The sequence below is a fragment of the Marmota flaviventris genome, chromosome 5 (genome assembly GCF_047511675.1).
Source record: "Marmota flaviventris isolate mMarFla1 chromosome 5, mMarFla1.hap1, whole genome shotgun sequence".
NCBI classification, from domain to species: domain Eukaryota; kingdom Metazoa; phylum Chordata; class Mammalia; order Rodentia; family Sciuridae; genus Marmota; species Marmota flaviventris.
Window position 1 is genome coordinate 110941573 of NC_092502.1, and position 24717 is coordinate 110966289.

General features: G+C 37.3%; 1 protein-coding gene across 2 annotated transcripts; it reads right to left on the reverse strand.

Moving 5' to 3' along the window:
- Positions 1-3756: 3756 nt before the first annotated feature.
- Positions 3757-24656, reverse strand: Cenph (centromere protein H). 2 transcript variants are annotated; one of them, XM_071612538.1, is made up of 9 exons: positions 24053-24656; positions 17581-17636; positions 14114-14162; positions 13655-13729; positions 11653-11709; positions 8170-8233; positions 7184-7235; positions 4695-4858; positions 3757-3906 (listed from the first exon to the last, which is right to left on the reverse strand). In XM_071612538.1, exons 1-9 carry the CDS (start codon positions 24196-24198, stop codon positions 3814-3816), a joined length of 756 nt encoding a protein of 251 aa, XP_071468639.1. In that variant the 5' UTR covers positions 24199-24656; the 3' UTR covers positions 3757-3813. The 2 variants fall into 2 exon arrangements, with proteins under 2 accessions (XP_071468639.1, XP_027807415.1); XM_027951614.2 differs by lacking the exon at positions 24053-24656 and adding an exon at positions 20944-21119.
- Between the last annotated feature and the right edge of the window lie 61 nt (positions 24657-24717).

The following is a 24717-nucleotide window of genomic DNA, read 5'->3' on the forward strand; positions in this document are numbered from 1 at the left end:
ATTGTGTCCTTTTAATGCCCTCCCCATTTATGGTACTGGGGATCAAACCCAGTGTTTTACCACTGAGCTACATTTCCTTATTCATTTTTCATATAGTCTTGCTAAATTGCTGAGGCTGGCCTTGAACTTTTGATCCTCCAGCCTGAGCCTCCCAGATCACTGAGATTACAGGCTTGCACAACCAAGCCTAGCAATGCCCTTATCTTACCTGGACTTTGACTTCTTTTTATACTTCTGTTCCATGCATCCTTTTCCTGTAAATCTATCAGGAGAACTCAAAAAGATGAATATCCAGTCCAACTTATTTTCTTGATAAAAAAGTGAAACTATATTTAATAAAATATTTAGATCTAACTTAGCTCCCCCCTCACACCTTTTAAAAGTATTTTTTTAGCTGTAGGTGGACACATATCTTTATTTTTTATTTTTATGTGGTGCTAAGGATCGAACTGAGTGCCTCATGCATGCTAGGCAAGTGCTCTACTTCTGAGCCACAACTCCAGCCCTTTATTTTTATGTGGTGTTGAGGATCGAACCCAGTACCTCACCCGCACTAGGCAAGCACTCTACTACTGAGCCACAACCCCTACCCCCATCCCAGCTCTTTTTATTTTGAGACAGGACAGGGTCTCTCTCCCTAAATTGCTTGGGTTTTGCTTACTTGCTGAGACTAGTCTCAAACTTGTGATCCTCCTACCTCAGTCTCTGTAGTCCCTGGGATTACAGGTTTTTGCCACCACACCTTGTGGATTGGGATTTATTAATATAGTATTTTTGATTTATTTAATGCTGTTTTGGATCAAAAAGGCATTTCCCAAAATGTTTTTGTATAAAAAATGTAACTTTCTTTACAATAATTTATGAAGATAATATTGTGGCAAAAAGAATAAAACACATGGGGCTGGGATGGTGGCTCAGTGGTAGAGAGCTCATCTAGCACATGCGAGGCCCTGAGTTTAATCCTCAGCACTACATAAAAATACATAAATAAAATAAAGGTATTGTTTCCAACTACTTCCAAAAAATAAAAAATGTTAAAAAAAGAATAAAACACATAAATTATGATTTATTAAAACAAATGAAGTAAAACTGTAAATATTCCAAAGAAAAGGAAGAGTATTTAGAATAAATTTAGGCAAATCTATTTTGATTATTAATCCAAAGAACAGATTTCTTTTTTTTTTTTAAAGATAGAGTGAGAGAGGGAGGGAGGGAGAGAGAGAGAGAGAGAGAGAGAGAGAATTTTTTAATATTTATTTTTCAGTTTTCGGCAGACACAACATCTTTGTATGTGGTTGCTGAGGATCGAACCCGGGCCGCACGCATGCCAGGCGAGCGCACTACCGCTTGAGCCACATCCCCAGCCCCCAAAGAACAGATTTCAAATGCTATTATTCAATGAATATACCACCACCCCTTTTATTTTGGGTGCTGGGGATTAAACCCAGGGCTTTGTGCATCCAAGACAAGCACTCTACCAAGTGAGCTATTATATCCCCAGCCCAATGAATATACCTTCTTAAGTATAAATACCTTCAAGAACACTATGTTGTCTGTAAAAAATGATAAACAGCTCTGAATCAATAAAAGAATTTAAGTTTTCTAAATGCTACAAAAAGTTCTATTGGGGGGGGGGGGGGCAGGGTAATAGGAATTGAACCCAGGAGTGTTTAACCACTGAGCCAAAGTCTTGCTAAGTTGCTCAGGGCCTTGCTAAGTTGTAAAGCTGGAACTTGCAACCCTCCTGCCTCTGCCTCCCTAGTTGCTGGGATTACAGGTAACAACCACGGTGCTCAGCACAACTTTTTAATTAGTAAAGCAAAGCAACATTTATTTTTGAAATTTCATTTTTAAAGGTAATGCATATGCTAAATAGAGAAATGTAAGGTCTGCAGATATAGCTCAATGGTAAAGATCTTGCCTAGCATGCTTGAGGCCCTGGGTTCTATCTCTAGTGTTGTCAAAAAACAACCAAACAAGCAAACAAAACCAGCAGCAATTACAACAACAACAACAACAACAAAAAAAAAAAAAAAAAAAAAAAAAAGAGAGAGAGAGAGAGGGGTAAAAGAGAAAAGAGAAATACAAAAAGAGAGGCTGGGCTTAGTGGCAAACACCAGCAACTTGGGAGGCTAAGGCAGGAGGATCTCAACAATTTAGTGAGATCTTTTCTCAAAATAAAAAAATGTGCAGGTGTGGTGATGCACGCCTATAATCCCAGAGGCTCGGGAGGCTGAACCAGGAGGATCAAAGCCAGACTCAGCAACTTAGTGAGGTGTTAAGCAACTCAGTGAGAACCTATCTCTAAATAAAATATAAAATAGGGCTGGGGATGTGGCTCAATGGTTGAGCACCCCTGGGTTCATCCTCAGTACAAAAAATAAAAATGACTTGGGAAATCCAGGCAGGAGGATTGCAAATCCAAGGCCTGCCTAAGTAATTTAGTGAGGCCCTAAGCAACTTAACAAGACCTTGTCTCAAAATAAGAATGGGCTGGGGATATAGCTCAGTGGTAAAAGCAAACTTGGCTCAATTCTCAGTACCAAAAAATAAAAATAAAAACTAAACAATCCCTAATATCAAAAAACAAAAAGTAACAATAATAATAATAAAAAAAAAAAAAGGACAGAGAAGTCGGGGAAGAGAGGGAGATAGGACAATCAAAATCTACATGGGTTGGGGTTGTAGCTCAGTGGTAGAGTGCTTGCCTCACGTGTGTGGGGCACTGGGTTCAATCCTCAGCACCACCACATAAATAAATAAAATAAAGGTATTGTGTCCATCTACAACCAAAAATATTTTTTAAAAAATCCTACTACAGGGCTGGGGATAACTCAGGTTGCTAGAGTGCTTGCCTAGCATGCACAAGGTCCTGGGTTTAATCCCCAGCACCACCAAAAACAAACAAATAATAATAAATGAAGGAGTCAAGTCTTTTTTTTTAAATATTTATTCTTAAGTTTGTGGTGGACACAATATCTTTATTTTACATTTATGTGGTGTTGAGGATCGAACCCAGTGACTCATGCATGCTAGGCGAGCACTCTACCACTGAGCCACAACCCCATCCCCAAGTCTTTTTTTTTTTTTTTTTTTTAGTTGTAGATTGTCACAATGTCTTTATTTTTATGTGGGGCAGAGGATCCAACCCAGGGCCTCACGTGTGTGAAGCAAGCGCTCTACTATTGAGCTACAACCCCAGCCCAGAAGGAGTCAAGTCTTAAAAAAAAAATCCTACTACAAATAATCACAACTGTTGACACTTATACATTTTTCTACTATTTTGGTTGATAAACAAATGCATATGACTTGGGGTTGTGGCTCAAAGGTAGAATACTTGCCGGGCCTGTGTGAGACCTCGGGTTCCATCCTTAACATGGTAACAAAACCAAAAACTACATGTATAAATGAACCTAAGTATTCCAAATAAGAAGTGGGACTATCAAGAATGTTGAAAATGTCCACATTAAACAGAAGTTGGACCAAATGTCTTCTCTCCCAAAGCTAAGATTTTTGGACACCTTTAGAATATGTCTGTCACAGGCTGGGGTTGTGGCTCAGAGGTAGAGTGCTCGCCTACCATGCATGAGGCACTGGGTTTGATCCTCAGCATCACATAAAAATAAAATCAAGATATTGTTATAACTAAAAATAAATATTTAAAAAAAAAGAATATGTCTGTCACTTTAATAATCACATATAAAACAGATTCCATAATATAGGGTTAATTCAAGCCAAAAAATTGCAGCATTAGAATGGTTTCAAAAACACTGAAATATATTTCACTTGAAATCTGCCAAAACAGATTTTTTATTAGATCATGGTGAGATTCTTCTCAAGTTGTAGAACAGTTTCCTTGAGGGCAGAATCCTCTGCCCAGTTAGCTTTACTTCCTAAAATGAGGTTCTATAATAAGAAAAAAAAAAAATTTTTAAGTTATAGGTACTTTTAAACATTTAATAAAATAAAAAAAAAATCTTTTCACTATCTTATCTATTGAACATTATTTGGTATATAGCTCTGTGATCATGAGGAAAAATGGTAGTACATTCTTGTGTCTTTATTCCTATCTTCAGTAGGGCTGCCTTGATTCCTATAATGCTAGACAAAAATTACAATGCATAAGCTTTTTTTTTTTTTTTTTAATTTTAATATTTATTTTTTAGTTATCGGCGGATACAACATCTTCGTTTTGCATGTGGTGCTGAGGATCGAACCCGGGCCGCACGCATGCCAGGCGAGCGCGCTACCGCTTGAGCCACATCCCCAGCCCAATGCATAAGCTTTTACTTGTTAAGGATACTTGTAATGCTATCCTAGACTGGAGGAAAAAGACCTCGGATGTGGTTCAGAGTTCATTTTGTACCAGTATGGTGAAAGGCAATAACTTACCCATAAGTAATAAGCCTTATTTTCAAAAGAGATAAAAGACCTAGTTCTCAGCCCTTGAAATGTTTCAAGACTCTCTAAAAAGTTAACAATATTTTTGTGGTAGATAAGAGGCATGATTAGGATCATATTCAATAAAAATTCTGGTTGTTTTTCTTTGAAAAACTATGGCTCAATGATCCAGAGTTATTGACCATCCTCAGCCCTAGTACTGAATTATTTATTAGGATCAAAAACTAAATAAAATAAGCCAACACTATAAAAATATTATTTACACCTTCTCTCCTAATTTATATAAATGTTACCTGGAACACATGTTGAATAACTGTAGTAATTTGTATCTCTTTCTGTAGGTTTTTTTGCATGGCCTTTATCTTGTCTGAATTTTCCACATTGTCCAGATCTTCTTTCTGCTTGTTCTTTTCTGTCTGTATTTCTAAAAGCTTACTTTCTGAAGCTTGTTTTAATTCTATTAGGTAAAAACAAAACAACATACTATATATGATGACGATTCTATAAACAAAGATCTCAGAAATTATGAAGTAGAATATTTCCTTGTTATTCTACACAAAAGAAAAATTTTAATAAACAGCATTTTAGGCTACAGTTCTATTTTGATCTGAAAATGACTTCACTGGTACAAAATAACAGTATTTTAAATTAGTTTTTTTTTGCAGTACTGGGGATTGAGCTCAGGTCCTCTTGCATGCTAGGAAAGTAATCTCTACAACTGAGCTACGTCCACTATCCCCTACCCTTTTTTGGGTGGGGGATTGAGCCCAGGGTGCTTAACTACTAAGTCACATTCCCAGCTCTTTTTATTTTAAGACAGGGTCTTGCTAAATTGCTGAGGCTGGCCTTGAACTTGTGATCCTCCTGCCTCACCCTTGCAAATTACGAGGATTATAGGTGTGTGCCACCTTGTCTGGTACCTGTACATTTTTTACTTTTATTTTGAGACAGGGGTTGAATAAATTACCCAGGGCGACCTGGAATTTGTGATCCTCCTGCTTCAGCCTCTAAAGTAGTTGGGATTACTGGCATGGTCTATCACGCCCAGCAATATTTTAATTTTGTTGAACAATGTCCTCAGTGAAATGTTCAAAATATTTATGTACAACAATAACAGCTGTCATTTGAAGTGGCATGATGTAAAAGAGAACTTACTCTAGGTTGTCAACATAGGCAGGCGATACCTATAAATAAAAGCAAATACTTTTTCCCCTTTAATTACATAAATGACACATAAGCTAAATTTTAAATAAAAAATAAGATCCCCTTCTCTAGGGACAAATATCACGGACAATATTTTTGTATATCCCCCAAAAGTTCTGAGAATTAAACTACCAATTTGAAAGTATAAATGGGTATATCTCAAAGGGCTTAATCTTTGACATTAATGAAATAAAAGCAGGTTAGAATGCAATGAAAAAGAAAATGAAACATCAACAGGGTGATCAGAATAGATGACCAAGATACCCGACTAGGAGGCAAATCTATATAATGTTTAAAAATAAGACATCAGTCCTATATGCTGGTAAATGAAAAAAAGTTTACTGTAGAAAAAAGAATGATGCCAATTAAAAAAAAAATATATGCATTGGGGCCAGGGTTGTGGCTCAGTGGTAGAGCACTTACCTAGCATGTGTGAGACACTGGGTTCAATCCCCAGCACTACATAAAAATAAACAAATAAAATAAAGGTATTTTTTCCATCTATAACTAAAAAAAAATATTTAAAAAAAGAAATACGCATTAAAGATTATTTTTAAAGAGAGAGAGAGAGAATTTTTAACATTTATTTTTCAATTTTCGGCAGACACAACATTTTTGTTTGTATGTGGTGCTGAGTATCGAACCCGGGCCGCACGCATGCCAGGCAAGCGCACTACTGCTTGAGCCACATCCCCAGCCGTGCATTAAAGATTATCTCTTGATGATTGAGGGAAAAAAAAATTAACCTTTTCTATATATATTTACCTTTTTCTAAATTTTCTATAGAGAATGTATATTACTTTTGAAATAAACATTTTAATAGTTTCAATACAAAAAGCTACACCTCATGTCATCATAAATTAAGTGAAAGGCTATAGAACCATATGTATCAACTGTTTATTTAGAAATTATCTATATTTTGGGGGCTGGGGTTATGGCTCAGCAGTAGAGCATTTGCCTTGCATGTGTTAGGTACTGGGTTCATTTCTCAGCACCACATATAAATAAATGAATAAAATAAAGGTCCATCAACAACTAAAAAATAATAATAATATATATATTTTTATCCCTCAGTACTGGGGATTGAATCTGGGGTACTCTACCACTGAGCTATATTCCCCTATCCCTAATCCTTTTTATTTTTTCTTTTGAGACAGAGTCTCAATAAAGTTGCCCAGGCTGGCCTTGAATTTGTGATCCTCCTGCCACAGCCTCCTGAGTAGCTGGGATTATAGGCAAGTTCCACTGGGCTTAGCATATATAACTATTTTCTATGGGCCTGAAAGAAGATCTCTAATGACATGTATCAGACTGAGACCACATGGGAAGGAAGCATGACTTTTGCATTATAATTTTCTGTATCATTTGATTTCCCCCCACTGAGAATGTATTAATTTTTATGATTTAAAGTTCTAAACCACAAGAATAAATAAGCAAATATATTTCATATTTTTAAAATTTCCACATTCAAAATTTTAAAAATTAAAAAATTTCTCAGTAGCTGAGAGATCTGGCCTTATCAATTTCCAAAACAGGTAAAAATGTGTTCTATCAAAACAACAAAAAGTATTCTACATACGTAATCTCTTCTTTCTAACATCAAGCAGTTTTTCCTCTAATTCCCAAGATTCCTGTTATTAAAATAAAAAGATTAAAGCATATTATTTAAGAATAAATCTAGAATACTTAAATAATTGAATTTCATCTATCCAGGTTTTCTAAAGTTTCCATTTTCAATTCTTCTACTTCATACAACAAAAGGGAGAAGATAGTAGTTTATATGTTGATCATTTGTTGGCAATAAGAGTTATGAAAAAGGGGCTGGCGTTGTGGCTCAGCGGTAGAGCACTTGCCTAGCATGTGCAAGGCCCTAGGTTGGATCCTCAGCACCATATAAAAATAAATAAATAAAGTGTCCAACTACAACTAAAAAAAAATGTTTAAAAAAAAAAAAGTTTTTTTTTAAAACTAATTAAACCCAATGGTGCTTAACCACTGAGCCACATCCCCAGCCCTTTTTTATATTTTATTTAGAAACAGGGTCTTGCTAAGTTGCTTAGGGCCTTGCTAAGTTGCTGAGGATGGCTTTGAACTTGTGATTCTCCTGCTTCAGCCTCCTGAGCCACTGGGATTACAGTGTGCACTACCAAGCCCAGCTTTCTTTGGGCAATCTTTTTTTATTATTATTATTATTTTTATTTTTTAGTTTTAGATGAACACAATATCTTTATTTTATTTATTTATTTTTATGTGGTGCTAAGGATCAAACCCAGTGCCTCACGCATGTGAGGCAAGTGCTCTACCAATGAGCTATAACCCAGCCCTCTTTGGGCAATCCTTTTTTTTTAATATTTATTTTTTAGGTGTAGATGGACACAACACAATGCCTTTATTTTTTTATGTGGTGCTGAGGATGGAACCCGGGTCCCGCCCATGCTAGGCAAGCACTCTCCTGCTGAGCCACAATCCCAGCCCCCAATCTTTTTTAAACATATGATACAGTTATTAGCAAAAAATTGTCTCTGAAAACATGAGAATGCATAGTAGCCCAATGTGCAAGTTTACCTGCTGTGATTTCATTATTAACTTATTCAGCTTTAATATGTGTTTCATGTTATCCATGAGCACACTGCAAAGGAATAAAAATATGATTATATTTAACTAAAAATAATAAATATATCTCATTAATGAAGGCATCAATTAGTGTATATTTACTTTTATTGAACCCCCTACTCCTTAGTAGAAAGCCATTACTTACAAATCTGGAAAAGTTTGATGTAAATTAAATTTCTTAAAATTATGGATGCGTTCCCTAGAAAAAACTGTGGTCCCAGATAAGAAAGAATATTGAATTAAAGAATGAATATTTCTAGGGCTGGGGATGTGGCTCAAGCAGTAGCGTGCTCGCCTGCCATGCATGAGGCCTGGGTTCGATCCTCAACACCTCATACAAACAAAGATGTTGTGTCTGCCGACAACTACAAAAAATAAATATTAAAATTCTCTAAAAAAAAAAAAATTTAAAAAAAGAATGAATATTTCTAAATATTCCATATTTAGGAAGAAAAAGACTTATACTTTGCATACTCTGGCCCCACACATACTCAGCCTCCCCACCACCAGGTGGTGCATTTGTCACAATTAATAAAACTGCACTGACCTCATCTTTAACTAAAGTCCATAGTTGACGTGAAAGTTCATTTGGTCTTTTAAATGTGTTTTGACAAATGTGTGATGATATGTATTCACCATTAAAGTATAATGTAGAATACTGCTACAGTTTTTTGGTTTGTTGTTTTTTGTGGTACTGGTATTGAACAAGGTTCAATGGTTCCAAGGTTCCAGCATGCTTGGCAAATGCTCTACAACTGAACTACATCTCCAGCTCTTAGGGCCATAGTTTCAATGTAATTTATAAAGGTTCACTGTTTAGAAACTTTTTTTTCTTTTTTTGGTACTAGGGATTCAACCCAAAGGCACTTAACCACTGACCCACATCACCAGCCCTTTTTCTTATTTTTTATTTTAAGATGGGGTTTCACTAAATTGCTTAGGGCTTTGCTAAATTGCTGACTTTGAACTTGTGATCCCCCTGCCTCAGCCTCCAGTCTCTGGACTATAGGCATAAGCCACCTCACCCAGAGCCTATTAGAAACTTAATAACAGTGTTTGGAGATTGGGGCCTTTGGGAAGTAACTAGAATTATTTTTATCTTATTTTTTTTGAGTACTAGGGGTTGAACTCAGGGGCACTCGACCACTGAGCCACATCCCCAGCCCGATATTGTATTTTATTTAGAGACAGGGTCTCACTGAGTTGCTCAGTACCTCGCTGTTTTTGAGTCTGGCTTTGAACGCTTGATCCTCCTGTCTCAGTCTCCAGAGCCACAGGATTACAGGCATGTGCCACAGTGCCTGGCAATAAGTTACTTTCAATTCCTGTTTCTTCAAAAAATGTTTCTGAGTGCTTACTACTTGGGAAGAACTGTGCCATACACCAGGATGTAAAATAAAACAAAACACAGTATGTATTTTCAAAGAGGAAAGAACCCAGTGGGGGAGAAACATAAATCTACAACCATAGTATATAGCAGTAGTAAATATGAACCAGAGTTGTGCAAATGACAAAGAAGGGAAATCCTTGAATCTTAAAAAATGTGCAGTAAGTACCTAGATCAGGTAGTTTGGTATGGCTGGAATAAAAGGTGTGGAATAAGACTGGACAAAGCAGTGGTTCTCATGCTTCAAAATGCCACAGTCACTTGGGAGGCTTGTTAAATATGGACTCTTCAACTCCCACTTTCAAAGACAGTGACAGTAGGATTGGGCTATGACTAGCAATGTGATTACTGTGACAATTCCAATTATTCTGATAGTCAGAAAGGTGGGTAAAACACTAAGAAACTTAGAGAGCTCAAAAAGGAGAACCTTCGCATGACCTGGGAAAGGTGAACTCATTTTTACATTAGTTACAACAAGCGGAGGAAATGTCAGTGTTCACCAAAGCAAATCAAAGAAAATACATTTGGTTGGTCAAAGTCAAAAGTCTCTAGTTACAGGCTGGGATTGTGGCTCAGTGGTGGAACACTTGCCTAACATGTGTGAGGCACTGGGTTCGATTCTCAGCACCACATATATATAAATAAAAAAATAAAGGTCCATTGACAACTAAAAAAAAAAAAAGTCTCTAGTTAAAGGTTATTTAGTGGTTTCTGAGAGAGTAAGTATTTTCTTTCACTGTTTACATTGGGCTTTTGTTTGCTTACATAAAAAAACCCAAAGCACTAGAGCCCTAGGTGCTAGAGATGTTCAAACTAATGGTGTTCCAGTTAATGTGTTTTTGTACTGGGAACTAAACTCAGGAGTGCTTGATCATTGAGCCACATCCCCAGCTCTTTTTTTTTTTTTTAATATTTATTTTTGAGTTTTCGGTGGACACAACATCTTTGTTTGTATGTGGTGCTGAGGATCGAACCCGGGCCGCTCGCATGCCAGGCGAGCGCGCTACTGCTTGAGCCACATCCCCAGCTCTTTTAATTTTTTATTTTGAGATTAAGTTCTCGGGACCTCAATTATATGGGAAAAAAAAAAAAAAAGGTTCTCGGGACCTCATTAAATTGCTGAGGCTGGTCTCAAACTTGTGATTTTCCTGCCTTAGCCTCCTAAGTCACTGGGATTAAAGGTGTGCATCACCACACCCAGCTCCAGTTAATTTTTTGAAATAGTTATAAATTTTAAAACATGTTAAAGGCACTGTCTTGGCCTGTTTGATCTTTCTGTGGTCTTTGAGTATCATATGATGAATCTGTTCTGTACCCCAACCAACTATCTTGAGAATGTTTTAAGATCTCTTTTATGGAGGAACAATAGTCCAGAAAACCTAAATTCAGATTTTAGGATTTTTAATCTGAGAGTTATCTAGAATATTGGAGGAATGAAAATTAGTCTAAACTAAGACACTCAGTAAAATGTTCAGATACATCTTGGAACTTCTTCAGTGCTAATGGAAGGTGTATTTTATCTTAAGATATTTACAGAATTTGAGGGGTAAGATCACAGGTAAGGTCTGAAGCCAAATTCTTGGGAACAGGTTATAGAAGACTTTGACAGCCAGAGTTTTTATTTTAACTTCCTTGGCAAACTCTTTAATCTGAATAAGCTCACTTCTACCAATGAAAAATGAGAAATATATTTCTTATCTCATTGAGTTGTTGTTAGATTAAGTAAGATAGTATTGTTCCTGGATAATAGTTAACACTAAATAAATGTTAACTGTCAAAACCTTCAAATTTTTCAGGTCTTCTGTATGCAACTTGCTTCTTACAGCCATAATCCATTTGGAAAAAGATGTCAACAGGACTATAAAATTTGTAATCCTAGGAAGAGCCTATACAAATTCCATCTTTTAATCTTTTTTAAATTTCCTAGTTAAAAGTGGCTAACATTGACAGTCAATTTTTTTAAAATTCACAAAACTAAAAGCAGTATGTAAAACTACCTAATTATTCCCTTCCTTTCCAAACCCATAGTCAGGGGAAGAAAATCATACCTATTCATGGTGTCATTTTTTTCCAGGTTTTTTTTAAGTGCAGTTGACAGTTGCATCCTGAGAAGGAAAAAGCCTGTATTATCAAACATGGATAACATTTATGATACATTAAAAACACATGTTAAAGATGGATTTTTAACACAAGTTAAAGATGGATTTTTCTTAAGATATATGTAAAATGTAAGTAGATTTTTAAACAGCATTCCAAAAGAAATACTTTGAGGAATAAAATAGAAACATGAAATAATGCCAAGATGAACAGGGCTGTAGCACATAGTTGTGCATTGTGAGGCTGAGGCCAAGTGAGTCTGAATCCACCTTGAGCTGGATGAGTTCTCTACACCATCCACTTTGGTGGGATCAGCGTGGGTCTGAAATGGGGACACTTAGAAAAATACAAAACCATGTTTGACCATAAACTTTAGAACATGCTGCTGTAAATTACTTTTAAACTCAAGTAGCTAATAATAAAAAGGCAATCAACTCAGCAATAGCAGCTTAAAAAAAAATCTATGTAATCCTTTCAAACACCAAATGAGATTTAATCTCATATTTCCATTTTATAAATGAAGTTTCCTCATTAACTGTATCCTACATAACTTCTTCAAAGGAAGATATTAAGGAACAATGTAACTTTTCTCTCAGGGTTCAAAGTTTGTAATAATCATCATTTAACTAATGATTGACTAATTCATTTAATCTTGTTTAAAAATTCTTTCCACCTTGAACCCATAACCATTTTTTATTCAGTTCATAATGCCTACATTAAAAATGTAATAATTAGAGGGACTGGGCAGGATGAAAGGTTAAGCTAGGCAGACAGAAGAGGAGTGGGAGAGGCCAAGCAGCATGGAGCTGGGGTAGCTCCATGAGCCCTTCGTGCATTGTAGATTAGTGTTTCAAATGAACTGGTGATGAACACCATCTCCTGCCACTTGTAGGAGGTTGGCCACGTGAAGATCCAGCTGTATATGGACAGCCAAAAACTTTAGGTAGTTCTGCACCAGAGTACAGAAAACATGAGGTGCCAAAAGGATACAAAGGGAGCACCTTCCACAGGGTTATAAAAGACTTCGTAATTCAGGGTGGAGATTTTGTTAATGAAGATGGTACTGGAATCGCCAGTATTTATCTGGGGCCATTTGCAGCTGAAAATTTAAAGGTAGGCACTCAGCTCCAGGCCTTTCCATTGCAAACAGTGGCCCCAGTATAAATGGTTGTCAGTTCTTTATCACCTGCTTTAAGTGTGATTGGCTGGATGGGAAGCATGTAGTGTTTAGAAAAATCATTGATGGACCTCTCATGATGAGAAAGATTGAGAATGTTTCCACAGGCCCCAACAGTATGTCCAAGCTGTCTGTGGCAATCTCATAGTGTGGGGAGATGCAGACAGACTGACTGAATCGGTGTTAAGAATCAAAACCCAGGACTTGCTCATGCTAGGTAAGTGTTCTGCTACAGAGTTATATCCCCAGCTCCGAAGGTGCTATTTGAATGACTGAGGTATAGAAGACACTATCCCCCATTCTGGAATTACCTGAAGACATACATTCCTGTAGGGAAAGATTATGCAAGATGTGTTGGTGCCAGTTAAGCTTGAACTCCATTCATTTCATAAGGAACTAAAGGTCGGACTGATGTCAAAGAGCTGGACTGGTTTTACCCTCATTCTGGAGAAGTGTAGAGGAGAGCTGGAAGCATTATTTATCATGGAATGTTGCCTTTCTGTTCCCTTGGGCTGCTTATCTCCCCATTCTCAGCTGACCTTGCGTTTTCTGCCATTTCGGATTGTCCCTTGCTCTGAGTAATATTCTTGAGTCAGAGAAGCTGGACTGGCCTTTGTGTTTGCTCTCCTGCCTGATGTGATGTGACCCCATTTGATCAAGAGACCCTGGAAGTTTCAGACTCAGAATCACGATTGTCTGTGTTTAAAATTTCAACTGTAAATAAAGGTTTTTGTGTGGGGGGGTTAAAAAAAAAAAAAAAAAACAGACACAATTACCTGGCTAATGCAAGATTTTTCATTTCAAGAGCAATTTTTACCTCTTCAATTTCATTTTCTAGGTCTTCAACTTTACTATTAAAGGAACACGAACAAAATTATTTCAGGAACATTAGAAAAAGTCAATTGAAATAAGTATGTAAATTAAGACTTTGAAAAAAGCAAAGCACCTCTATTGGAATAGAAATATTCTTCAAGCTCAACTTATCTATACATATTTACAGATTTGTGGTAAACTGATACTTTCTGAGTTACTTGCATAGTATCTTATAAAAGGGAATGCCAGTGTACACTCATCTACATATAAGTTTTCATTCCACATTAACAATTTCCTGATAAATGCATGACATGTTATTTGGAAAAAATAAATAAAAGAAAAAAGAAAGACAATTCTATAACATGGATAACATGATTAATTCTTAGTAAAAACCACAAATAAAATTTTAAAATATGACATACGCTTCAATTTGGTTTTCTTGAATGATTTGTTCTGGAGTTTTTTCTTCATCTACAAATAAATAATTTTTTGAAGTCAGTAATAGTTTAGAACAGTGCTGTTCAAAAGGAATGTAATATAAACTATGACTGCAAAAGGGTAATTTTATTTTTTTTTTTGGTCTTGGGGATCAAATGTCAAGCACATGTTCAACCACTGAACTATACTCCCACTCCCCAAAGAAGTAATTTTAAAAATCAGCTACCATTCAGCAACTTAGTGAAACCTTATCTCAAAACAAACAAACAGAAAAAGGTCTAAGAATGTAGCTCAGTGGTAAAATGTTCTGGGTTCAATTCCCAGTAATCCTCCACCTCCACCCCCCACCTCCCGCCAAAATAATCAAGTTTCATATTACAAAAATAATGAGAAACAAGTGATATTATTATTTCCCCCTTTTTTTTGGTACTGGGGATTGAACCCAGGGCACTTAACCACTGAGCCACATTCCCAAGTGATAATTTTTTTTTTTTTTAGAGAGAGAGCGAGAGAGTGAGAGCGAGAGAATTTTTTTTTTAATATTTATTTTATTTCTTAGTTTTAGGTGGACACAATATCTTTATTTTACATTTATGTGGTTCTGAGGATCGAACCCAGTGCCTCATGCATGCTAGGTGAGCACTCCACCACTGAGCCACAACCCCAGCCCCGAGAGAATTTTTTTAATATTTATTTTTTAGTTATCGGCGGACACAACATCTTTGTTTGTATGTGGTGCTGAGGATCAAACCAGGGCCGCACGCATGCCAGGTGAGTGCGCTACCGCTTAAGCCACATCCCCAGCCCCCCAAGTGATAATTTTAATGTAGTTATTTAGCTTGATAAAACCAAAATTTTATTTTAGCATGCAATTACTTTAAAATTACTAATGAAACATTTGACATTCTTTTTTTACATTTATAGCCCATTTCAATGAGGACTAGCCACATTTCAAGAGCTACACAGAGTTAGTGGTTAACATACTGGACAGACCAGTTTTAGAATGATAAAAATAAAAAGGAGTAAAAAATGAATAAGGTATTTAATGTAAAAAAATCAAGTGTGGGAGACTGGGGGTATAGCTTAATGCTGGAGTGCTCAGCTAGCATATGCAAAGCCCTGAGTTAGTTTGATCCCCAGCACTGGAAAAAAAATCAAATGTAGGTCTACATATTAGCAATAACTAGATATTCAAATTAAAAAATTATCATGAACAATGGCATTCAACACCATGAAACATAAGGATAAGTTTACAAAACTATGACCTCTGCACTAAACACTACTAATTACCCAAATGGATAAACACACAATGTTTATACATTAAGAGAAACCATAGTGCTAATATAACAGTTTTTCTCACACTGATGTTTAGATCCCATTCAAATGCTATTCAAAATTCTTTTTTTTGGGGTAGAAATTAATAAACTAATATTAAAATGTATGTAGAAAACCAAAGGATCTAGAATAGCAAAACAATTTTGAAAAAGGACCACCAAGTTGGAGGACATATTGTAACTGATATCAAGACTTACTATGAAGCTACATCAATCAAGACAGTGTGGTACTTGTATAAGGACTTTCCATGATGATGGAAAAGTTTTATGTCTATGATGTCCAACAGAGTAGCCACTAGCCCCATGTGGCTATTGAGCATTTGATATGTGACTAGTACAACTAAAGAATTTACTTGTAAATTCAAATTTTAATTAACTTAAAAACCCACATGTGCACTGACAGGAGGACTGCTAGTTCAAAGCCAGCTTCAGTGATTTAGTGAGGCCCTAAGCAACTTTGTGAGACCCTGTCTCTTATAAACACAATACAAAATAGGGCTGGGAATGTGGCTCAGTGGTTGAGTGCCCCAGAGTTCAATCCCCAGTACCAAAAAACAAACAAAAAAACATTCACATGGTGCTAGTGACTACTCTGCTGGACAACACAATTCTAGAAGAAAAATCAAACTGATCAATCGTTACTGGGGTTTAGAGGGGGGACTGACCATGAAGTGGCACAGAGAGTCTTTTGGTACAAGAGAAATGTTTTATATCGCAATTGTAGCAGTTACACAGATGCATGTGTTTGTCAAAATCCATCAACTTATACTCTTAAAATAAATGCCTTTATTGTAAAAATAAAAATAAATCCTTTAATCAATTAAGTCAGTAATATTTTTTACTTTTAATTTTTAATTTTGTGTGTGTGCTGGGGATCAGTCTTATGGTCTTGAAAATGGTAAGCATGTGCTCTATCAATAATACACTTCCATGTAGCATCTTTTTAAAATATGATACAAGAATCATTTCATATAATATCTTTGTTTTTCTTTTTGATACTGGGTGTTGCTATGTTGCTCAGGCTGGGCTCAATTTGCAGTCCTCCAACCTTACCCTCCCAAATAGCTAGGATTAAATATCTTCTTTCTCTCTTTTTTCCTAAATTTTTTCCCTCTCATTTATTTATTTATTTAAAAATATTTTTTAGTTGTTAATGGACCTTTATTTCATTTATTTTTATGTGGTGCTGAGAATCGAACCCAGTGCCTCACACAGGCTAGGTAAGCACTCTTCCACTGAGCTACAACCCAGGCCCCTATTTATTTATTTTTTTAAGATTTTTTTTTTTTGTAGTTGTAGATGGACACAATACCTTTATTTAATTTATTTATCTTTATGTGGTGCTGAGGATTTAACCCAGGGCCTCAAATGTGCTAGGCAAGTGCTCTGTCACTGAGCTACAGCCCCAGCACCTTTCCCATTTATTTTTACTAATTTATCATAATTACCATAATGGTGGGACTCATTATATATTTGTACATGCATACAATATAACAATATGATTTGGCCAATATCATTCTCCAGTACTTCCCCTTTCCCTTCTCTCCTCCCTTCCCCTGGTCTCTTTCCTTTACTATACTGATCTCCCTTGATTTTCATGAGATCTCCACCCCCCCACCCATTTTTTCCTCCCCAGCTTCCACATATGAGAGAAAATATATGACCCTTGACTTTCTGAGTTTGGCTTTAAGTATCCACTTTCAAAGATTACAATGAAACATCCTGTGTGGCCTGCTTTAAATCTGTCCTCTCCTTTAATTGTAGTAATTTTATAGTATGGACTATTAAACCACCCAAATTTTCTGATGTTTTAATGAAATTATCTCACAGGGAAAACAAGGACTATAAGAAAAGGGGGATTCATCATTTGGATTACCTCTAAAACCATCTTCTCAGAGAAGACATACCTAGCACCCTGTCTAATGTAGTCTCTCTCTCTCTTATTCCATTATTCCTTCCTTATAAGTACCATACTTTACCTTGCATGTCTCTTTGTTTACTTGTTTTGCTACACTAGAATATACATAAATAAATTTTTATAAAGTTGATTTTCTTTTCCCTAGAGTAATATTCATCATCAAATTCCCAAAACTTTATTTGAAAATGAAATTACTCACATGCATCAACCATTGACTTATATTCTAAGAGTTGTTGTTTTGTCTGTGCTCTCAGCCTGAAAACAAAGAAAACAGAAAGTCATCTATTATGGATTGAGGTTTTACTCATGGTCATACAATAAACAAATTTATCTTCACTAAAAGCTGATATAACAAAATGAGCATAAATAAAGAAACTCAGCATTAAAGTCTTTCAGTTTGTCCTCATATTATTTAAAATAGGCACAAGTAACTTTAAGGCCTCAGAGTAAGACACAAAATTAAATATAGTGGGAAAACAGCCTCTGTGAGAAAAAGTTTAAAATTTACTTTTAAAATTTATTCTTAATAAGCTAGACAGAAATGGGGCTTAATGAAAACTGCTGCGTACACACACACACACACACACACACACATGCACGCACACAAATGTAGACCATAGCGATGAAACCTAAGAACACTGTAATCAGTTTACACATAAACATTATAACATTATCAAAAAATAGAGAAAAACACAAAAATACTATTCCATGAACAATTAAATAATTCATAGAGAAAAGTTTCTTAGTTCTATTATTTTCCTTAATCCAAAAATCAAACATAAAATAAATAGAAAAGCTATGGGCAAAATGATAGTTATTAAGTTGTATTTACAAAACACATTTGCATGATAGTTGCATAATTCTGAAACTGTATTGAGACTTTGGAGACCTATTTAATTAGCTAAGAGACATTTGACAAATTCCTAAAACTCTATGGCAAATTACTAATGTTTCAAAATTCCAAATAAAAAGAACAATTTCTTAAAGGTAAGTAGACTAGCATTCTATAAGATACACTGAAAGAATAATTCCTTTCTTAGCTGAAATGAAAAAAAAATCTTACATTTGTAATATTATTTTAATTGTGGGCAGGAGAAAATTTTTACAGTACTGGAGATTGAACCTAGGAGCACTATGCCAATGAGTTACATTCCCAGTCCTTCAACAAAATACAGCATCTCCCTAAATTGCCTCAAATTTTCGATCCTCTTGCCTCAGTCTCCCTCCAGAGTAGATGGGATTATAAGGATGTTCCACTAAGTCAGGATGTGGCTCAATGGTAGAGTGCTTGACTGGCACGCAGGAGGCCCTGGATTCTATTCCCAGCACAGCTTAAAAATAAAAGAAAAACAATAATAACAAACAAAATCAAGGGTGCTCCACTATACCCAGTTTTGGAGGGAATGTTAAAAAGGAGGGTGTAAAATTTATTGAGTAGTCAAGACCTTTTGAAGCAATGTAAAGCTAAAATATAACAACAATTCTTAAGGCAAAATACCCTTGTTATGATTTAGAATAAAGGTCTACAGGGCTGGGAATATAGCTCCAGTGGTAGAGCACTGGCTTGGCACATGGGCAAGGCCTTAGGTTCAATCCCCAGCACTACCAGGAAAAAAAAAAAAGGACCACTCAGCAAATAGTTTACACTTTGGGAGTCCTATGGTCTGTCTTAAGGGCTCAGCTTCACCCTTGTAATGGGAAAGTCGTGTTCCAATAAAACTTTACTTATGAGTGCTGAAATCTAAATTTCATATAATTTCCATGTGTTATGAAATATTCTTGTGATTTCCTGCCAACCATTATATATATATATATATATATACACACACACACACACACACATATATATTTAGTTGTCAATGGACCTTTAATTTTTTATTTATATGCAGTGCTGAGAGGCAAGCCCTCTACCACTGAGCCACAACCTCAGGGTGCCCCCCACAACCATTTAAATGGGGAAACATTCTATTTTTCTTCTTCTTTTGGTACTAGGGATTGAGACAGGGTCTTGCTAAGTTGTTTAGGGCCTCCATAAATTGCTGAGGCTGGCCTCAAATTTGCAATCCTTTTGTCTTAGCCTTCTGAGTTGCAGGCATGCATGACAAAATATTCTTAGTTTCAGAGGACGAGGACAAACACACAAACACACACACACACCACAAAAACAAAAAAACCTGCAGGGTGGATATGGCCCAGGGCCTTAGTCAGCCCACTTTTTTTAGAAGATTGATGTCTCTTGTCATCAAATCTTCCCTACCAACTGTTTAATGGAAAAGCACAAACCAATCCTCTTGGTACGCATAACAAATGAAGCTTTAGAACTACAAAGGGTCAAGGCCATAAAAGAAAGGGGTGGGCGAGATCTGAAACCTTGCAACTGGCTTTTTGGGGGCAACATCGCCTACAGCTGCAGCCTCTTGGCATCCAGCATGCTGGGAGTCTCCCTAGCTGACCACTGGAACTCTCAGAGAGGACATCAGACAGCAGCTGCTACTGGCTCTTGGGTGGGGCCTTAAAGTCCCAGGGAGGTGCCTCTGGATGGCTAGGGCACCTCAGGTTTCAGTGACATCCGGAAGATCCAGGACAAGGCCTGGGCCCACATTCCCAGAAGCCAAAAAAAGCAGACTGGGAGGGACAATGGAAGGATCCACATGTGCACTACCAGAACTCGGGGAGACCTCTCCAGACTAGAAGCATCGTGGTCAAAATTTATCAAGTGTTTACCATCTATTAGGTACTCATCTAAAAGAAGTTAAGATGGGGCTGGGGCTGTAGCTCAGTGGTAGAGTGCTTGCCTAGCTTATGTGAGGCACTGGGTTTGATCCTCACTCAGCACCACATAAAAATAAACAAAATAAAGTGTGCATCTACAACTAAAAATATTTTAAAAAGTTAAAATTTATCAAATTATGTTATGTGCATGTATGAATATGTTACAATGAATCCCAGTAGTACATATAATTATAATGCAGCAACAAAAACAATTTTTTTGAAAAGGGGTGGGACATCTTCTTTCCTGTATTTGGCCTGGGTGTGTCCCTCATCTTTTTTTTTTTCCAAAGAGAGAGAGAGAGAGAGAGAGAGTTAGTTTTTAATATTTATTTTTTAGTTTTTCGGTGGACACAACATCTTTATTTTATTTTTATGTGGTGCTGAGGATCGAACCCAGCGCCCCGCGCATGCCAGGCGAGTGCGCTGCCGCTTGAGCTACATCCCCAGCCCCTGTCCCTCATCTTGCCAGAAAAATTGGGAGCCCCAGGGCGTGAGCTGGGAGAAAGGGTGGGAAAAGTTGCAGCTCCGAAGGAGCTTCCTAAGGACTCTGGGCTGAACACTTCCAGAGGGTCTCAATTAAACACCCTTAGCATCTCTCCCAGGAGGGTGTCAATTTCTCTACTTTTCGCAGAAGAAAGACACTAAAGAGTTTAAGTGAATATTGCATTGAGTAACGAAGCCATTAAGTGACCGCGTCCAATTTCGAACCCTGGTCTTACAGAGGAGAAAGGAGAGGAGCCCTGAGCCCGGGCGCCCACTCGGCTCCGAGGAGGCGGCGGGAGGGAACAACCTGAGCAGCAGGGTCATTCGGTCGTCGCTGCGTGCCTCCTGGGCGCCGGCGACCTGCGGCAGCCCGCCTGCCCCTCCGGAGTCCGCCGACTCTGCGGCAGTTTGCTCTTGGAATTGCCGCTCCATTGCCTACACGAAGACACCGTTGGAGAAGTAATGCGGTTCTGAAGGGGCCGCTTTTCCCGCCACGAATTCGATACCCGGAAGGAGCCTTGAGCCCCGCCTCTTCCGCCCCAGGGCCACACCCCCTCCCACCCTCCGGTTGCTGAGATTACTGTATACTTAGATTTCCTGCTGGTCCAGTCAGTTGAGCTCGCTATGGACCAGGAGCCACAAGTTCAACGAACTGGGCTGGTGGTGTGACTCAGTGGTAGAGCTTGTCTCTTGTGCGCGAGACCCTGGTTCTATCTCCAGCACCGCAAAAGAAAAAAAAAAAAAATCGAAGAACTTGAATTTAGCATCAACAATGTCCTAGAACAGCAGCAGTATGGAAGCGGGGAAAAGAATACCCGACCTAAATGGTCAGTCAGCTTTGACTCTGTGACATAGGAATGGGGATAACTCTTCATTGCTCCACCTCGGCACTGCTAGTCAGTAGAATTGAAAAACTGGCCAGCAGGATGGGAAAGATAAACTTTGGAGAGTGCTTTGGATTTTTTTTTTTTTTATCGTGCTCAGGAATCGAACCTAAGGCCTAGGCATGTGAGACCAGGCTGAACCACTGACCGGCATTCCATTCCCCTAGAAGGATTTAAATCTGAGGCCGTGAGGTGCATACCCCTCGTTTACCAGAGAAATGAGTAGTTCAAGTTTTAAGGTTACCCAAACCCCCCAAGTACAAAGCACTGCAGGCATATGAACCCCAGACTTTCAGTGTGGCCACTTGCACTTTCAATTCCTTGCATGGGTACTTCATTGTGCTATCAAGTAGGATTCCCACCACTCCTGATAATTGGGTGCCCCCAAGTGTCTGCTCTGTGACCGGGCAGGTTACAGTTGAGCCATGAAGCTGAAGAAAATGCTGGCCATACATAAATGATTTGTAGTTTTTCACTGTAGTCGTGTAAGGCACATTTGTCCCTGATGCAAAAGCACAAAACCTCTTCGAAAAGGGGGCCAGATATTAAAAAAATGTTCAACATCATTAACAATTGGGAAAAAAACAAATCAAAACTACATTGAGATTTCATCTCTCACCACTCAGAATGGCAGGGGGAAGTGCTGAGGAATGGTAGGTATTGGCTTATTTATATTGTTATATAAATTGCGTTTATGTACGAATATGTAACAACACATTCCATCACTGTGTACAACAATAATGCACCAATAAAATATGTGGAAAGCGAAAAAAGAGTTGAGAATTCTTATAGCTACAGCAGTTCCCAGTTAAACTTGACCACACAGTACTTTCCCTCCTATATCTAATAAAGCTCCTGGTATTAATTTCCTTGGCTTTTGAACTGAAAATTCAAAATGTGTAATAGGGGGCTGGGGATGTGGCTCAAGCAGTAGCTCGCTCGTCTGGCATGAGCGGGGTGCTGGGTTTGATCCTCAGCACCACATTAAAAAAAAAGGCATAGTAGGATGTAAAAGAAGGCATTAGGCTTGCTAATCCTACCCCCAAACTCATGGAACATTCTGTTTCCTTTAATTAACTTTGTTTTATAAAAATGTGATCCTACAGGATGTAATCCCAGATATTTGGGAGCCTGAGGCAGGAGAATCTGCCTGAAGCCAGCCTAGGAAATTTAGCAAGATCTTGTATTACAAGAAACAAAAGAATTATGAATGTTGCTAAGTGGTAGAGTGCTTCTGGGTTCAAGTCCCAGGACAAAAACAAAAACAAAATAAATACAAATAAAAATTAGTGATCCTATTATTCTTTTTTCACTTAACCATTTATCCAAACTGCCTTCCGATATTTCATCTCAAATCCCCTTTTTGCAAGCAGTTAGTTGCCCATCAGGTTATCCACTGGCTAGATTTGGAACAAAAATCATGCAATGGTTCTTCAACCAGAGAATGCATCAGATTATGGGGAGGGATGCTTCTAGTACTATGATTTGCATTTCTACAAGTTCTCAGGTTAAGTTTTGGTTGCTGATTTGGGATGGAACTTAAACAATCACCTAGGGAATGGATCATGGTGCAACCCATTTAGCTCCATTGTCCCAGTTGTAGAATACCTATAACTGGTATATAATATATAATGATTAATAATTATAATAATTAATGATATGTAAGAACTGGATTATTACTTCCAACCTACTTTATTTTTTGGTACTTAGAATCTAACCTAGGGTGGCATTACCACTATACTACATTCCCATCCATTTTTAGTTTTTGAGACAGGGACTCATTAAGTTGCTGAGGCTGGCTTCACAGTTGGAATCCTCCTGTCTTGACTTCTTGAGTCTCTGGGATTACAGGCATGTGCCACTTGACCACTGAGCCACATCCCCAACACTATTTTTCATTTTATTTAAAAACAGGGTCTGAGTTGCTCAGTGCCTTGCTATTGCTGAGGCTGGCTTCAAACTCATAATTCTCCTGTCTCAGTCTCCTGAGACCCTCAGTGAGACCCTGTCTAAATTTATAAAAGAGCTAACGATGAAGCTCAGTGACAGAACACCCCTGAGTTCAATCCCTGGCACTGAAAATAAATTAATAAATGGTTTACTAAAGTATAGACCTAAATGAGAAAAATTAGCTTTAGAAATTGTTCATGGTTTGGGAATGATCTTGACCTTAAGACTTCAGAAGCAACCCCCCCCCACACACACACACAAAAACAAACAAACAAACAAACAAAAACCAGATTTGGTTATGTGAAAACTTCCTGCATGGCAAGACAGCATAAGGCAAATGAGAAGCTCAGAAAGCCTTCCACATTGATAAGACAATTTATTCAACTTGCCATCAGAAATTCAATTAAAATAACAAATAATATATATATTTTTTTGCCAGTTGAAGACCTTCAATTCTAACAATGAGGCAAAGAAAACCAGCACATTTGCATGATACCAAGAAAGTATCTGGCTCTGCCTGTCACAACTTAAAATGCATACTCTCACAGGACAATAGCTGAATACACTGCAGTACATCCTTACCACATAATGTGATGCACAAATCCAGGAAGGCCTGTATACATACAGTTGAAGAAAACTTCTATGTATAGAAGAAACCTATTAAAAAAAAAATCTCTATAACAACTTAAATGTCTGTCTTTATTTATACAAGGAATGGAAGAATACATTCCAAACCTTTGATGGGATTGAGAAGGGAGGGGTAGATTACCTTTTTCTTAACAAGATACTCTGTATGTTTTGAGCATCCTGTTTGTTAAACCAATAAACAATGATAAATACATAACATGAAAACAAGGTTTAGAATGTAAATTAAAATTCTCATTTTTCAAAGTGAAAACATTAAAAAAAAAACTATTAAAGTTGATAGCTCAAAAATAATGGTTAAAGTAAATCACTTAGGGCAGAAAACCTCAGAATAAATAAATAAAACAGAAGGACTAGGGATGAGGTGGCAGTTTTTTATATTTAACATAGAACTAGGCAGAAGATTCTCCAAGCTGATTTGGCCCACATGTGGTATCCCATACTTTTACCACCTCATAAAAAAGCAAATACCAGGTATATATAACAAGTATATTAACACATAGGCAACAATTATATGCATCACTTGGATCCCCTGGTAAACTGAAAGCAGTTTTAAAAAATATTCCCCACCATCCTTTTAAGACAACTTTCAGGTTACCCAC

Bases quoted from the DNA above. Each gene is read 5' to 3' on its own strand.
- Cenph (XM_071612538.1), bottom strand. From the start codon at position 24,198: ATGTATTCTTCCATTCCTTGTATAAATAAAGACAGACATTTAAGTTGT. The intron at 8,234-11,652 runs GTATGATTTTCT...ATTCCTTTGCAG, and splicing joins AAAAATGACACCATGAATAG to TGTGCTCATGGATAACATGA. The intron at 3,907-4,694 runs GTAACATTTATA...TTCTTATTATAG, and splicing joins TTATTCAACATGTGTTCCAG to AACCTCATTTTAGGAAGTAA.